The following is a 17,987-nucleotide window of genomic DNA, read 5'->3' on the forward strand; positions in this document are numbered from 1 at the left end:
ACTCACAGCTATGATTCTCCAGTTTAGCTAGATATGGCTAACCACTTCCATTATGTAATAGGCATCCCCTTGTTTCAGCTGGAAATAGCATTTTTACTGGTATTGATCTTTGGTAATACTTATAGAATAGCCTCTGCATTTTGTCATCAAAATAATATGCACATAATATAAGGAACGGTTGCTGGAATTGGGTATGTCTAGTCTAATGAAGAGAAGGACGAGGGGTGACATGATAGCAGTGTTCCAATATCTCAAGAGTTGCCACAAGGAAGAGGGAGTCAAGCTATTCTCCAAAGCGCCTGAAGGCAGGACAAGAAGCAATGGATGGAAACTAATCAAGGAGAGAAGCAACCTAGAACTAAGAAGAAACTTCCTGACAGTTAGAACAATTAACCCATGGAACAACCTGCCTCCAGAAGCGGTGAATGCTCCAACATTGGAAGTTTTTAAGAAGAGACTGGACAGCCATTTGTCCAAAATGGTATAGGGTTTCCTGCCTGAGCAGGGGGTTGGACTAGATGACCTCCAAAGTCCCTTCCATCATCATCATCATCATCATCATCATTATTATTACATACCTGTAGAAATCATATTGCTCCACTAATGGAAAATAATCTTCAACATACGCTTCACACTGAGTGAGATATACCGTGAAATCTGTTAGAATCTTCTGAATGGGAAGCTTTTTAGTAAAAGCCGTGATGTTAGAACCAACATTTTCCAAAATATTTTTTATATCTGAAAAGTATATATGCATGTTAAAGATTTCAATTACACTTGCTACAAAATAATTTGCCAAACAAAAAGGACTTATTAGACTCCATCTCTAAAAGCAAGCCTTTAATGTTCAAACTCACATACAGATGCAATGCTTAAGTTTGTGCAATCTTTCTACTGCAGCATGTTTTATTCCAATGAAACAACAGCCTTGTTCTCACCAAGGAGACAAGTCTGTGTCTGCTCTCATGACCATAAGCCTACCTAACAAAATGTGAAAACATTTAATCATGTACATTCTCAGCTGCAACCCAAATGCAATTCTACTACTTTAAGAAGAACCACATGGGACTTCAATAGTTACAGTGATTTGGCTAAAACATTTGAATTTGATTCATTCTGCTCATTCATTACCTTTTCTAATAAATCAAGATATGCTGCTTATGTATTTTCTTATTCTTGGTTGTTTGTTGTTGTTGTTGTTATTATAGATCATCATATAGTCAGCCAAATGTTCAGACTGGATTTGGCATTTTGTCTACCTATTGAATCCTTACCAAGGACCTGGGATAGACAGATGTGGAAGTTTGATGGTATTACAGATATCGTAGCAGGGTGGAAGCAATTCCTAGTAAGGCGGCCTTTTGCAATTGACTAATAGCAAATTTGTCAATGCCAATGGTGTTCAAGTGGTGCTCCAGTTGTTTTGGGATTGCACCCAAGGCGCCTATTACTATTGGTACTACCCTTGCTTGATTTTGCCACAGTCTTTCTATATTTCTATTTGTAGGTCTTTATATTTTGTTATCTTCTCCAGTTCTTTCTCATCTGTTCTGTTGTCTCCAGGCACTGCCACGTCCACTATCCAGACTTTTTTGTCTTTCTTATCGACAATTGTTAAGTCCGGGGTGTTATGTTGCAGGTGCTTGTCTGTTTGAATTCTGAAGTCCCAGAGCAGTTTAATTTTATCATTTTCTTTGACTTTCTCTATTTTATGATCTCACCAGTTTTTGCTTACAGGCAAATGATATTTCTTGCAGATCTTCCAATGCACCATTGTTGCTACTTTGTCATGCCACTGCTTGTAGTCAGTCTGTGCGATCTTCTTGCAGCAGCTTACCAGGTTTCTTCAGCTTCTTTGCATAGGCGGCACTTACTGTCTGTTGCTGTCTTCTCAATTTTGACTTTATATGCACTTGTCCTTAAGGCTTGGTCTTGTGCAGCCAGAATTAGTCCCTCAGTCTCTTTCTTCAATTTTCCTGCTCTTAGCCATTGCCAGGTCTTGTTATTATCTGCTTTCCCAGCTATTTTTTTTAATGTACTGGCCATGTAGTGTTTTGTCTTCCCATGCCTCTATTCTGTTCTTCATTTGGTCTTATTATTGTTGTTGTTGTTGTTATTATTATTATTATTATTATTATTATTATTCAGGGCAGGTAGAAGCCAGAAAGATTTCCAAGTGAAACAGGCCTCCAGCATTTGTTCTCCTGATGCTCTGGGCTCCAATTATTATCTGCTCTCCACTATCTTAACATTTTTCAGTCTAATTGGAGCCCAGAGGAATCAAGAGGTCTTCTGAAATTTGAGAAAATAAATAATGCAGAGGGAGGACCTGAAATGAGCCTGAACTGAGATGAATCTGGGAAGCAGGAAGACTGGCAAATGGGAAATGAAGCTTCTGAGCTATTGAGAGCAATGGGGTGAGACGAGAAAGTTTAATGCCAACCAATCATTTCCACCAGGAGGAAAAAAAACAGAGGGGTTCTCAATGAGCACTTGTCTGGGGAGGAAATGGGGTGTTTTTGAGAGTGTTCTTAAAAGAAAGAAAAATAAATAATTGGATATCTTGTCCTGGGAACCTAAGATGGGATGGAGCTTAAAGTCTGGAAGGTTTTCTGCCCCTCAGGAGTAATTTTGGGGTTGGGTCTGAGACACTTTTTCAGAGTTTCCTGCAGGCCCACAGTGTCCTCTATGACAGGGCTTTTCAACCGGTGGTATGCATACCACTGGTGGTACGTCGGCACCTGGCAGGTAGTACACTTACGATGGGTTGAAAAACACTGCAAAAAAATGGGCACTGTGAGGACCCACCCCACTTTGCATCTTAAGAAGACAGAACTCTTGGAATAATTCTTCCAACAGGAATCCTTTATTAAGAGAAAATGGTTGCAGGCATGCTAGACAGGACTTGGGGTTCAAGCTCTCCCATTCAAGGTTTTAAGGGGTTCCCCAGTAGTCCCACCCAATCAACCCCCCTTCCAGTGATAGTTTCAAGTATCACAATTCCATCCCCTTTCTTCTTCCGTCTGGATGGAGACTTCAGATAACTACATGAAAGGCAATTACTCTTCTTTGATATGTTAAAGCTTAGAGGCCACAATAAACACACATTCAGTCCTTTGAAGTGTGCTGAAGGAAGTGAGGGCCATAAAGCCCCTTTGCTCTCCCCCTTTTCTCCCTCTTATGGCAGAATCCAGAGAAGGCAGAATTGGGAGTTTCTATGTTTGATAATTAAAGATGAAATATAATTGGATTCTGACATCCGGCCCCTCTTAACAATAAGAGAGATCCACCTGAAAGAAAACACAAGTAAAAAATTTAGTTAGGCTTGTTAGGATACTCTGTGTGAAACTTCTTCAATAGCTTCGGGGCTCTGACGTGACGTTTATGGACCCACTCATTTTGTGAGGCAGGGAGGTGTTTCCAGGCAACTAGGTACTGAGTTGTTCCACGATATCTCCTAGAGTCAAGGATCTCTTTTATTTCGAAGTGTTGTTCCCCCTCCACCATGATTGGAGGTGGTGGGGGGGGGATTTTTGGCCGTAGAGGTGACTGATGCTCTCTTTTCAGCAAGCTGCAATGAAAAATTGGGTGTATTTGCCTGAGGTTTTTGGGTAATTCTAATTCTACTGTTACTGGATTTATGATCCTTTTAATTGGAAAAGGTCCTATATATTTTGGTCCAAGTTTTTTACAGGGCTGTAGGGACTTTAGGTATTTTGTAGATAAGTACACCATTTCTCCTATAATGAATGGTGTAGGCTCAACCCTTTTTTTATCGGCTTGTGCTTTGTATGCCCGCCTAGCTTCATCTAGTGATTTTCTGACTATTGGCCAGGTGTTTTGTAGGTTTTCCATCCATCTTTCAGTGAAGGGATCGTTGGTTCTTTTGGGGTTAACTCTGGCATAGGGTTGAAACTTTGGCCGTTGGCTATTTGAAAAGGAGTGTAGCCTGTGCTGGAGTGGACTGCATTATTGTAGGCAACTTCTGCAAAAGGAAGTAAGTCCGTCCAATCACTCTGTTGGAAATTTAAAAAACATCTCAAATATTGCTCAAGTACCGACTGGCAGCGTTCCGCTTGTCCATCTGTCTGAGGGTGATGGCTAGATGTCAGTCCCTGAGTGGTCCCTAAGAGGGATAAAAATTCCTTCCAAAATGTAGACGTAAATTGCACTCCCCTATCAGAGATGATGCGTTGGGGTGCCCCGTGCAATCTGTAAATGTGCTGGATAAAAAGTTTTGCTAAGGCCTTTGCAGTGGGAATTTTTTGGCAAGGGATAAAGTGCACCTGTTTGGAAAATAGGTCCGTGACTGTCCAGATAACAGTATTCCCATTGCTTTCAGGCAATTCCACTATAAAATCCATGGCTATTTCCCTCCAGGGGGCTGAGGGACTTGCCACTGGTTGTAACAGCCCTGGCGATTTCCCTTGCAACCTCTTTGCTGATGCACAGGTTGGGCAGCTGGCAACATAACTTTCTATGTCCTTTTTATTGATGGCCACCAAAATTGCCGTTTAATTAAGTGTAAAGTTTTTACAAATCCAAAATGCCCTGCTGATTTTGTGTCATGGCAAAGTTGCATGAAAGTTAGTCTTTGAGTTGTTGGTATATATAACTTTTCCCCTACCCAAGGCAATCCGTCTCTCATTGTGCACACATGTTTGTTTTTCTGGAACCATTCATCTGTTTCCAAACTTTTTCTGAATTCAATCCCAGTTTGGCTGTCCAGTTGTGGTTTTATTTTGGCTTGGGTTCTTGTGGTTACTGGCGCTGCCAGTTGTGACTCTGCCATTATTGGTCTAGAGTCTGTGGTTCGTGCGCTGTTATATTGGGGCATGCGAGATAGTGCATCTGCCAGGAAGTTCTTTCTTCCTGGTAAATGTTTGAGCTTAAATTGGAATTGGTGAAAATGCTGGGACCAGCGGGCTTGTTTGGGATTGAGTTTCCTGGAGTTTTCAGGGCTTCTAAATTTTTGTGATCAGTCCACACCTGGAAGGGGATTTTGTTGCCTTCCAGGAACTGTCGCCACGTGAGTAATGCCCAACGTATCCCATAAGCCTCCTTCTCCCATACGGGCCAGCGCTGTTCTGTTTCCGTGAGTTTCTTAGATGTATATGCACAGGGTTGCAATACTGCATCATCATTTTCTTGTAATAGCACAGCCCCCACTGCCACATCACTTGCATCTGCCTGTATTATGAAGGGTTTGTCCATGTCTGGGTGCCTTAGTACTGGTTCGGCAGAAAAAAGTCTCTTTAGTCTCTCAAACGCTGCTTGGCACTCCATTGTCCATTTTAGTGGCTGGCTAGGTTTTACTGAGGATGTTCCCTTCGTTTTTAGTAAGTTAGTGAGGGGCAAGGCTATCTGTGCAAATGAGGGGATGAATTGGCGGTAAAAATTTGCAAAGCCCAGGAAACTTTGTAGTTGCTTTCTTGTGCGGGGTGGTGCCCATTTAATACTGCTCTGACCTTCTCTGGGTCCATTTCAATGCCCTGTGGGGATATGCGATAGCCTAGGTAGTCTATCCTTTCCTGGTGGAATTCGCATTTTGAGAGTTTGGCATATAGGTGAGCGGCTCGCAGCTTCTTTAAAACCGCTCTGACAAGTTTGACGTGTTCTTCTTTTGTTTCGGTAAAGATAAGAATGTCGTCCAAGTAAACAAGGACCCCCTTAAACAGGTGCTCCCTTAGAACGTCATTGATTAATTGCATAAAGACTGCAGGGCCCCCTTGTAATCCAAATGGCAAGACTTTGAATTGATAGCACCCCATGGGGCAGTTAAATGCAGTCTTCCATTCGTCCCCTTCCTTGATTCTCACTCGATAGTAAGCTTCCCTTAAGTCTAGTTTAGAAAAATTTTCCCTTTCGATAGGTGTGACAGCATGTCTTTCATGAGGGGCAGCGGGTATAGGTTGCTTTCACTGATTGTATTCAGGGCCCTATAATCCACGCATAAACGTAAGGAGCCATCCTTCTTCTCTCTAAAAAGGACCGGGGCAGCCACTTTAGGCTTGGCTGGCTCAATGAAACCTCTCTCCAGGTTTTTTTTTATAAATCTTTCCATTTCCTCCTTCTCCTTGGGCTCATGGAGTATAATCTGGGCTTCGGGAGTTTTGCCCCAGGCTTGAATTCAATGGTACAGTCTGTGGGTCGGTGGGGGGGAGCTCATTCGCCCTCTCCTCACTGAAGACTTCAGCAAGGTCCCTATATTCCTCTGGTATTTCTGTTAATCTTTTTTCCTCTCCTATGGATGCTTTTTCTATTCTTGATTCTGGTAGCCTCCCTTGGGGTTTTAAGTCCATAGGGTCCCCCTTCGGGAATTTGATTTCTGTCGTCCTCCAATTTACCCAGGGGTTCCATTTTTTCAACCATTCCATCCCTAGAATCATTGGGCATTCCATACCTGGGGTCACCACAAACGTTAAGTCCTCTTCATGGTTGCCCAGGGAGAGATGTATTGGCAAAGTGGCTAGGGTAGCTGGCACCCCCCCTGCTATGGATCCATCTAGCTGGCCAAATGAGATTGGTTGTTCCAGTCTCCTGGATGGGATGCCCAGATTCCCCACTAGTGTTGGGCTAATGAGGCAGCGGGTACAGCCAGAGTCTATTAAGGCTTTCACCTTCACAGCTTCGGGCATGGGGGGGATTAATATAGTCACTGTTTTGAAGATGGGTGTGATGCATCCACTTACCAGGGGTTCGCCCTCCGAGCTGTCATCTGAGGCATCCACCGGCCCTGTGGTGTAGGCTGGAGTCCTTTCCCTTGGTGAGCAGAGGTGGGGGTTTCTGCAATTTCCATCATTCTCATGGCCGTTTCTTTTGGCTTAGCTGAATACTTTCCGGGTTTGTTGATTGGGGATCTGTCTGGGTTGTGCTGGGGGGCCTTTGAGCGGCATTCTACAGCTCGATGCCCTTCTCTTCCGCACTTGAAACATCTCATTTGCTTCTTGGCTGTATCCGATGATTTCACCGGTTGGTGTGTCAGCTCAGGCGGGGGTCGGCTCCATTGTTTTCCTCGGCGGTGCCTCTTCAATATGTCGATCTCTGCTTCCTCTGCCAAGACGTACCATTCCTCAAGTCGATGTGGGTCCCCTCGGGGTAGGCAAGCATCATATAGATCATAGTTTAGTCCGTCTTTGAAATGGCCAAGGAGGATGTCTTCTGGCCAATTCAGTTTGCTGGCAATGGCCCGGAATTCTTGTGTATACTCAGCCACTGGGCGTTTGCCCTGCCTCATCGTTGTTATTTTTTCACGGGCTTTGCGATCAGCCAGGGGGTCTTCAAATCGTCTTCTCAAAGAGGACATGAAACGGTTGAAGTTACTGAGTTCTGGGGCATTGGAGTCATGCAAGTTCACTACCCAATCCGCAGCTGGTCCATCCAGGGCAGATTGCACGATCCGGATGCGGGCTTTGTCGCTGGGAATATCCTGCCCATATTCCTCCATGTAGCTGAGGACTTGGGTTAGGAAAAATCCCAAGCGTGTTGGCTCCCCTTTGAATTTCACTTCCAACGGTGGACGTCTTGGAATGGATCGGTGCCTCTGTTGTGGGTGGTAGTGCCTTCCGTCCAGATTGCCATCTGTGGTCCGGTAGGGGGTGGGAGCTCCTGGATCAGTAGATGTCCCTGGGGTTGCAGGTTCCACGTTCCCCTCGGTGTCTCTCCCTTTGCGGCTCCAGGAACTGGGGCAGCCGTAGGGTTCAGTATTCTCCTCTCCTAGGGAGCTGAGAGTTCTCTTCATCAGGTCAATAGCTTTCTCTAGGATCCAGTCTGAGTACGGTGCCCAGCTTCCTCCCTCTTCACTTGCGTGCAGGGATTTCTCCATCTCCTGCTTCCATTCTGGTTGCTTGGTCCCCCGTCTCAGGGTCACCTTTCTTGATTCCTTTCCCCACTCACTTTTCTTTCCAACGCCCATCGACCAGCGAGGCTTGTGGTCCTGTATCTCCACCACTTCTTCTCCTGAGGAATCTGGCCTCTCGGATCCCAACATCTGGCAAGGTTCCAACTGGGTCAGCGGCTCTCTTTCCAGGGAGTTTTCCCCCTCTTTTGCTCCATTGTCTGACATGGTAAATTTTTGCAAAATCCCCCGGCAAGGGTCTTCCTTCCAGGTGGATTAATTTTGCAAGTCCTGTCTAATGTGAGGACCCACCCCACTTTGCATCTTAAGAAGACAGAACTCTTGGAATAATTCTTCCAACAGGAATCCTTTATTAAGAGAAAATGGTTGCAGGCATGCTAGACAGGACTTGGGGTTCAAGCTCTCCCATTCAAGGTTTTAAGGGGTTCCCCAGTAGTCCCACCCAATCAACCCCCCTTCCAGTGATAGTTTCAAGTATCACAATTCCATCCCCTTTCTTCTTCCGTCTGGATGGAGACTTCAGATAACTACATGAAAGGCAATTACTCTTCTTTGATATGTTAAAGCTTAGAGGCCACAATAAACACACATTCAGTCCTTTGAAGTGTGCTGAAGGAAGTGAGGGCCATAAAGCCCCTTTGCTCTCCCCCTTTTCTCCCTCTTATGGCAGAATCCAGAGAAGGCAGAATTGGGAGTTTCTATGTTTGATAATTAAAGATGAAATATAATTGGATTCTGACAGGCACTGTGGCTGGGCTGCCTTCTGGCCTGCTGGATTCGGGTTTTTCCTTTGATTGGGGGCATATGGCCTGACTGAAGGCCTCTATCTTTGTGGCAATGCAGCTCTAAAATCGATGGGCTGCTGCTGGGGAGGAGAATCAAAATAGGGCAAAACAAGCAGAGTCCACCATGGTTTATTGATTGCAAAGCATTCCTTGAGTTTTCCTATCCCTTCCTGGGCTATTAAAATCACATTGGCAATGTCTGTACTGAACACCTCGCTGCATACTACTCAAGTGGATTTTAGCCCAGCTCTTTGTGCAATCCCAGGCCACGTTCTGGAGGTAAGAGGAGAAAGCTGCAAAATTGATTCGTTATTTGTTCTTGTCTTTAGCAGCAATATCTATGTTCTTTGATGACTTTGGTAGCAACCTGCAGGCTGTGAACTTTCCTTTCCCTCTTGGGAAAAGAATTCAGGAGTGCTAGATTTATTTTTCCTGTTAATTACAGTATACCTTGTGAGTTTTTAAGGAGCTTATGAGAAAAAGATGTGTCTGAAAATTAAAGGATGTATGGATTGAGTTGTGAGACAGGGAAGGGAAGTACATGCACTTCCAGTTGCTGACAGGTGTGTCACTAATATTCTGACTGGACACCTGCATGCTCTCAGGGCCCAAAGATTATCTTCATTATTCATAGGGTGGTATTGTTGATTAATTAAATTTTTCTGGGTTCTTATTTTAAGGTGAGTATCCTGAGCTATGGAGGCCTTTGATCTTCTTAAATACATAATAATGAGAACTAAAGTCTCAAAGGGAAGGCAGATTAGAAAGAATAAGACCTTTTGGGGCCTTCAATTCCCTTTCTATTAAGAGTTCCTTAATAAGGTTTGTTCTTCCTTCCTAACATCAATAAAGGTGGTTTTTCCAGAAAATATGGGAAGAGCTGTAATTAGTGATTTAACTATGTTTTCTTTTTGGCTGTGTTTTAATTCATATATAATGTATGTTTAATCGAGGAGGGTTTGGAGAGGTAGAAGCGGCCAATATGGAGGCTGCACCTTGCCCTCCAGCTCTCTGTCTCCCCTGCAGATCTCTGGAGAAGAGGAGGGGGTGGCAGGGGAGCTGTGTGAGGGAAGGCTGCCCCAACAAGCCAGCATCCTTACCACGCACAATTGGAAATGGGAATTCCCCTTCGAGAAGGGCCAGCCTCCCTTGTACAGGACCCAGGAGTGCTGCTCCCCTGCTGCCTCCTCTTGCTCTCCAGAGATCTGTCAAGACAGAAATGAGACTCGGAGGAAACTGCTTCCTGCAAATGTTCTCCACCTCCTGCTTTGCCAGGAGGGGGCACTGGATAGGGAAACAGAACATCCCTTTAGTGTGCTACACACACACACACACACACACACACACACACATTCCAAGTTTGTATCCACATCTGAGACTTGTATCCACATCTGAAACTTGTATCCACATCTGAGCTAGCAAATTGCCAATCATGCCTGGGCTTGGGGAGAAGGCCCTCTCCTTCCTCTGTGGATAAAAGTCCCCAAATCTGGAATGTGGTGTGTGTGCATGCACGCACACATTTTCTTGGCTGCTAGCAGTTTGGGGAGGCGAGGCGTTTATGGGGCACAGAGTTGTCCCCACATCAAGTTAGCTGGTGCGACTTGTTCCATTCCAACCCAGCTGTCTCAAGTCAGCTGTGTCCAGTGAGTAGCATTGAGCAGGCCACGCCCACCTGCTAGGCGACTGGTGGTACTTGAATATTGCCATATCCTAAAAGTGGTACAATCTCTGAAAAGGTTGAAAAGCTCTGCTCCATGGCACATGGTCTTGACCCTACTAAGTTGCAATGTATGGCTGTGAAAGCTGGACCATAAGAAAGGCTGAGCGCAAAAGAATTGAGGCCTTTGAACTATGGTGCTGGAGAAGAGTCCTGCGAGTCCCTTGGACTGCAAGGCGTTCAAACCGGTCAGTCCTAGAAGAGATCAACCCCGACTGCTCTTTAGAAGGCCAGATCCTGAAGTTGAAACTCAAATACTTTGGCCACCTAATGAGAAGGAAGGACTCACTGGAGAAGGGCCTAATGCTGGGAAAGATTGAGGGCAATAGAAGAAGGGGACGACAGAGAATGAGATGGCTGGATGGAGTCACTGAAGCAGTAGGTGTGAATTTGAATGGACTCCAGAAGATGGTAGAGGACAGGAAGACCTGGAGGAATGTTGTCCATGGGGTCGCGATGGGTCGGACATGACTTCGCAATTAACAACAACAACAATGAATTGAACTGTAGTTCAAAATCACCCTGTTTGATTGATCATCCAAATATTTCTAAAGAAGTTAACATATCTAGGCATGTCTAAATCAGTTCATTTGTTTTTTCCTCCAGTCTTACATTTACATAGAAAGAATTCTAATTCTGAATTGAGATACATTTCTCCAATAGCAAAAACAAAACAAATCAAAAACAAAAAAAACCTCTCAGATCCAGAGTCACTGCACAAGCAGGACTAGAGACAAGAGTAGTTATTTTATTTGCTTCTTTTAAATGTCATAAACATTTGTGCAAGAAACATTCTGATATGTTATTTATATGTTGGTAATAGTGCCTGCTTATGGAGATATGGACTTACAAAGAATATGGTAGCTCTGTTAAATCACTTTATAATAGGAAATGCCGTAACTGTCAATATGTATTAAAAATAACATGAAATTTGGAACCCCATCAGTTTCTAGGATCTGCTAAAAGTAATGTATTAAATCTGTGAAATTTAAGAATGCCCCTCAATTTTTTTATCTTTTGCCATCAAGAAAATCTACCAGGAATTATGAGAAAGAAATGAACTGTGAGTTTTAGGAATGAAAATAGATGTATTTAGGTAGAAATAGGTGACCAACATCTTCATCTGCATTGCAAGCAATACCTGACTTACATATCAATATGTAGCATTAGGTTGTAGATATCATATGTGATTTTCCCCTTAGTGGCAAGCTAAATATACACTGATCGCCTTTAATTAAAAATAATTTGCACATCAGCACTACCATAGGCATTTTTAAAGTTTACTATGAAAAGAAATATTCTGAATGCTTCTAAACACATTTTTTTTCACTAGGCAGAAAGTGGTATGCAATTTCTACAAAAGCAATGGGGCTTTTGCTTAATGCATATTAAATATAATTGTGTTGCTTTGCTTTCCTTTTAACATCTCCCTGGTTGAAAAAGACATTCTGAGAATAATTTCACTTTTTTTTTTTACAAAGCATGCATATGTTTACATTTACATTATTTCCATGCTCTTTGAAAACTTACGAGGTACAGCTGCTTATAAGGGCAGAACGGATCCATATGCAAGAATGAAAATTAGAAGAGGTTAATAAACACTTTCTTTGGTTCTCTTTATAGCATGCAAGGACATAGCTCATGAAAAAAAATTATAAGCTACTAAAATTGTGCTTGGAATGGTCAGTCAGAAGTTTACAGGCCAAATCTTAACCTAAAAGCAAATTTACCTGGTTCTTGAAGGATTCCAAATGTTAATTTGGGAATAAAAATTAAAAAGTTTATATGAAAAAGAAATTTACTGGAAAGAAAATTAATTCATATAGAAAGTGCAAAGCAATACTGAACCTTTTCTTAGATTGAAATTCCTGGGAATTGATAATAAAGAAAATCCATGATCAACCTTTCTACATAGATTCTATACCACAGCTTTGTACATTATTTTTATCTTTTACATCAAAGCATGGAGAGATGAGAAGGACATCTCAGTGCCTTCTCCAAAGGATCTTCATATGCTTTATTCAAACTTTTCCCTACATCCGCCTTGCTCCTCAAGGCCACATTCCTTCCTTGGCTCTTCTCCTTTAGATTCTCATGTACCTCAACAACAACTTATGCTAAGTCAATACCACTCTTTAGTAATATTATCTAGAGTTCATGAATGATGTTCTGATTTCGCTTTGTTTTGGGGAATAATTGTAAATAGGCTGGCATTAATAAACCACACTCATCAAGCTGGGAGATAAATAGAAGACTCATCTAAGAAATCTTGTGAATCATCATGGTCCAAGCACTGTTCATATCTGGGGTTGCCTCTTCAGCAACTTCCGTCTTAGAGCCCATGAGAACACCTTACTCCTGAGCAGACATTACAATTGTTCTTTTCAAAAGGATATCCTCAGGCCATGGTACAAGCAAGCTCACATTCTTGAATCAGTGATCAGGTTTACATAGCTAGATTGCTACTATTCTGCTTTCAAACTGCCCTATTTTCTATTTACTGCTTCCCTCGATAGCTTTTTCCCACAGTTTTGCTGTGATTTTATGTCTCACATAATGAACAAATGCATTCCAATCCTAAATAGCCAAGATTATGTTGAAACAACCCTAGATGCCTATAATGACTGTAAAATGTAGAACAATTCAGAATCACTAAACTTTGATATATTTAGTGTTATCAATGGAAGAGAATATTTGTAGATCAGGGTTGAATTATGGGGTCCTTGGTGCTCTCTGAGCTTGGTTGCTCTTCTGCAGATGTTTCATTATTAAACTAGGCAATATTGTCAGTGATGAAGATGTTACCTAGTTTGGTGATGCAACCAAGTTCAGAGAGCATCAAGGACCTCATAGTATATCTAACTTCTATTTAATAACACATAACAGTCCTATATTTTAATTGTTTTTTTCTCATTCTTTTATAAGAATTTCCCATTTTCCCATTAAATTGTGTATTCCAATCACTTAAACCTTTGCAGTCAGCAAATTAATCCCTTTATCTTCCTTACCTGATAAAATATTCTTTGTTTGATCCTGTACCAGTTCAGGAGTATCATTGAATGCTGCATAACCCTGGAATGAACAGATCCAGCAATACCTCAGTTACAAAAGATAGCATTTATTTCTGTATTTAAGAAGAGGCAGACTAATCCTTGTTAATGCAATTATGTACATTACCACTCCATTTTAATTTTAGAAACTGAAATATAAATTGCAAACAGAATTTAAAGGTGCATTCTTATTCCAGAATCCACTAAACTCAAACATTCTGACCACTATGTGAGCTCACTGCTGGTTCTACTTATCAGCAATATGCTGGGCCTGGTAGAAGAGTAGGTAGATTTATGTCAGTGGTGGCGAACCTATGGCACAGGTGCCAGAGGCGGCACTCAGAGCCCTCTCTGTGGGTACACGTGCCATTGCCCCAGTCCTAGGCCTTCAGCTGGGTTTTATAAAACCTTTTCACTTTAGGCCTCTGCCGCCATGTGCAAAAAAAAAAAAAAAAAGGTTCAATCAGTCAATTTCAACTTCTCGCAGGAAAAAAAAAGATCTCGCAAAGTTGGAATTGGTTGATTGAACTTTTTAGTCCCACCCAGTCTGCCATTACCACTGCAGCCACACCCACTCATTGGGCCATGCCCACCCAATGGGCCACACCCAGCCAATGGGTCACACCCACCTGGCACTCGACAATGCATAAGTGGGTTTTGGATTGCAGTTTGGGCACTCAGTCTCTAAAAGGTTCGCCATCACTGATCTATGTTCTTAGCCCTCATCACCTCAAAAAAAATTTATCAGGCAAAAACTTTACCATGGACAAATTTAAATTCAGCTCTCTTTCTCAACAATCTGAGCTGATATGTTCTTGAGGTATGTTGTTTGTCCATTGTACGTTATGGGCCATCAACGATGTGTCCGTAGGTGGCTAATAAGACCGATGTTAGCACGGAATGTTCTGTCACATACTGAACAAAGAAATGTAGACACTATTGCTTCAGCATTTACAGCTCTGGCTTTGCGGAGTGCTTGCTTCTCTTGTGCCAAGATTGTCCTTCTGTGTTCATATGTCTGGCAACCCTGGTACACCAAGGTGCGCCATGTCGGTCGATCATGCGCCAGAAGTTCCCAAGAGATGGTGTTAATATCTAGGGACTTAAGAGAGGCTTTCAACGTGTCTTTGTTATCGCTTCTTTTGTCCCCGTGCGATAACTTTCCTTGAGACAGTTCATCACAGAAGAGCTATTTAGGGATGCGATGAATTGGCATCCTTACAACATGGCCTGCCCAGCGCATCTGGCTTTCATCAACAGGGTGTAAACTGATGATAGGCCTGCTCTGGAGAGGACATCTGTGTCTGGTATCTTATCCTGCCACCGGATCCTCAGAATTCTACGAAGCCAAGTCATGTGGGAGTAGTTCAGTTGCCTAACGTGCCTCCTGTACACTGTCCAGGTCTCACTAGCATACAACAGGGTAGTTAGCACTGCTGCCTGGTAAACTTTAAGCTTGGTAGCAAGACTTATTCCACGGCGGTCCCACACGTTAGTCCGCAATCTGCCAAATGCAGAACTTGCCTTGGCAATTCTACAGTTGACCTCAATGTCAATTGTCACTGCACGGGAGAGGGTACTACCAAGATACATAAATTGGTCCACTGCTTGCAGCTTTTGTTCCTTTACTGTGATGGTAGGCTCTTGATATTGGGCTATTGGAACTGGCTGGTACATCACTTCAGTTTTCTTCGTGTTGATGAAGAGGCCAAAGTTGTCACAAGCGGCTGCAAATTTGTCCATGCTGGCTTGCATTTCCTGCTCCGATCCTGCATTAAGGGCACAGTCATCAGCAAAGTAGCACAGTCTCCTTTACCTTGGTGACAGCCTGAAGTCTTCGCAGGTTGAACAGTTTTCCATCGGTTCTGTACCTCAGAATTACTCCCACTGAGCTGTTCTGAAAGGTGTCTGACAGCATGGCTGAGAACATCATGCTGAAGAGGGTTGGTGCCAGCACACAGTCTTGCTTAATGCCATTAATAACAGGGGAGGCCTCTGAAGCTCCACCGTTACTCAGAACACGAGCCGCCATGCCATCATGGAACTGTCGTACCATCAGAATAAACCTGTCAGGGCACCCAAACTTCGACATAATGTGCCATAATCCTTCACGACTAACTGTGTCAAAAGCCTTGGTGAGATCCACGAAGGTGGTGTATAGTTCATGATTCTACTCCTGACATTTCTCTTGGAGCTGTCGAGCTGCAAATATCATGTCCACTGTGCCACGTTCTTTGCGGAAACCACACTGTGTCTCAGGTAGTATACCCTGTTCCAGATGGTCAATCAGGCGATTTAGCAACACTCGTGCAAAGATCTTGCCTGCAACAGAGAGAAGTGATATTCCTCTATAATTATCACAGACTTGTCGATTTCCTTTCCTCTTGTAGAGGTGCACGATGGACGCATCTTTCAGTTCCTGAGCAATGGAACCTTGTGTAAGGACCCACCCCACTTTGCATCTTAAGAAGACAGAACTTTTGGAATAATTCTTCCAACAGGAATCCTTTATTAAGAAGAAGTGGCTGCAGGCATGCTAGACAGGACTTGGGGTCCAAGCTCTCCCATTCAAGGTTTTAAGGGGTTCCCCAGCAGTCCCACCCAATCACCCCCCCTTCCAGTGATAGTTTCAGGCATCACAATTCCACCCCCTTGCTCCTTTCTTTCGTCTGTATGGAGACTTCAGATAACTTCATGAAAGGTAAATAGCTCTCTTTTGTCATGGTAAGGTTCTTTGATGCTATTTACATTCAAAGTCTCTCTTTGATGTTGCAATAAACACATTCAGCTCCTTAGCAGTCTACTGAAGGAAGTGAGGGCCATAAAGCCCCTTTGTTCTCCCCCTTCTCTCCCTCTTATGGCAGAATCCAGAGAAGGCAGAATTGGGAGTTTCTATATTTGATAATTAAAGATGAAATATAATTGGATTCTGACACCTTGTTTCCAGAAAGTTCGAAACAACTGGGTAAGTTTTTCAACAAGCACAGCACTGCCAGCCTTATAGACTTCCGCTGGGATTGTGTCAGATCCTGGTTTCTTACCACTGGAACATTGACTGATGGCCTGTGAGGTTTTAGCCTCTGATGGTAGGGCATCCAGGCTATAGTTGATATCTACTTGGGGTATCCTGTCAATCGCCTCATTATTGATGGTGGATGGGCAGTTCAGCACAGAGTGGAAATGCTCGGCCCAACGCTGTAAAATCAGGGTCTTCTCAGTGATAAGAATTGCACCATTCGAATCCAGTAAAGGAGAGCTTCCTAAGGGCTGAGGTCCATACAGGGATCTAAGGGCTTCATAGAATCATTTGGCATTGTTTCTATCAGCAAACTTCTGGATTTCATCTGCTTTGGCACTTAGCCAGGAGTCCTGCATCTTGTGGAGCTTGCTCTGTACAATCCTGCGAGTGTTTATAAAAGCATTTTTCTTTGCAGTTGACGACGGGTCGTTCTGATGAGCGTGGTAGAGATGGTGTTTTTCGGCAAGCAAGGCCTTAATCTCTTCATCGTTTTCATCAAACCAGTCCTGCTGCTTCCTATATGAGGGTCCAAGAACCTTAAGTGCAGAAGAGTGCAAGATGTCCCGGAAATATTCCCAGTCCTTCTCAGCATTTTCCTGTATTTGCAGCTCCAGGAATTGATTGTCAAGATCTTTTACTAATGAAGCTACTTCATCAGGGTTTTCCAGTCTACTGATGTTGATCCTTTTCATCACAACTCTTTCCCTGTGGACAATTCTTTGGCTTGATGTGAATATTTAACTTGGAAATGATGAGTCTATGGTCAGTCCAGCAGTCAGTACTTGGCATAGCCTTAGTTACTCTTACATCTTGCATGTCTTTCCTCCGCACAATGACATAATCAAACCCTGTCCAGCCTACCGCAGTTGGAGGGGATCCCATCTCATGCGGTCGAAATACAAAATTTAAGACGAAACACAAGGTGTTACCACTTATTATTGGTACATGGAATGTACGTACGCTTCAAGACAATCCATTAGCAGATCGCCCAGAAAGAAGAATAGCTCTGGTAGCCAGAGAGCTTGCCAGATTTAACATTGACATTGCGGCCCTGTGTGAAACTCGTCTAGCTAATGAAGGTCAGGTCACAGAAACAGGAGGCGGCTACACATTCTTTTGGTGTGGACGTAGCAGTGACCAACGTCGTGAGTCTGGAGTTGGCTTAGTGGTTAAGAACCACCTTGTTCGCCAACTTGCCAGTCTTTCTAAGGATGTGAATGATCGACTCATGACACTGCATCTCCCATTACTAAGTGGAAAACAAGCCACACTGATCAGTGCTTACGCACCCATAATGAAAAATCCAGATGAAGTAAAGGACAAGTTTTATGAAGATCTTGATGCCCTACTTTCATCTGTAAAGTGCACCGATAGGCTGATTTTACTTGGCGATTACAACGTAAGAGTGGGGTCCGATCACTCTACCTGGGATGGCATTATTGGTAAAAATGGAATTGGCACGTGTAATAGCAATGGCCTGTTGCTATTGAAGACATGTGCTGCTCATGATCTGGTCATTACTAATACCATCTTTCGCCTACCTACTCGTAAAAAG

At 43.2% G+C, this 17,987-nt stretch overlaps 1 protein-coding gene across 21 annotated transcripts in view; it reads right to left on the reverse strand.

The window, feature by feature from the left end:
• Window positions 1-17,987, reverse strand: part of PROM1 (prominin 1) — a 261,692-nt gene that overhangs the window by 50,393 nt on the left and 193,312 nt on the right. For 10 of the 21 annotated variants that reach the window (XM_039326544.1, XM_039326562.1, XM_039326543.1 and 7 more), the window contains 4 exons: window positions 13,372-13,435; window positions 12,094-12,099; window positions 11,894-11,905; window positions 579-738 (listed from right to left, as the gene is read on the reverse strand). In XM_039326544.1, coding sequence (XP_039182478.1) covers window positions 579-738; window positions 11,894-11,905; window positions 12,094-12,099; window positions 13,372-13,435 — 242 coding nt within the window. The remainder of the gene's footprint in view (window positions 1-578; window positions 739-11,893; window positions 11,906-12,093; window positions 12,100-13,371; window positions 13,436-17,987) is intronic. The other 11 variants (XM_039326558.1, XM_039326554.1, XM_039326559.1 and 8 more) reach the window with 5 other exon arrangements.

Source organism: Crotalus tigris, unplaced genomic scaffold (assembly GCF_016545835.1).
Source record: "Crotalus tigris isolate CLP2741 ecotype Arizona unplaced genomic scaffold, ASM1654583v1 scf7180000024341.3516292, whole genome shotgun sequence".
Taxonomy (NCBI): Eukaryota; Metazoa; Chordata; class Lepidosauria; order Squamata; family Viperidae; genus Crotalus; species Crotalus tigris.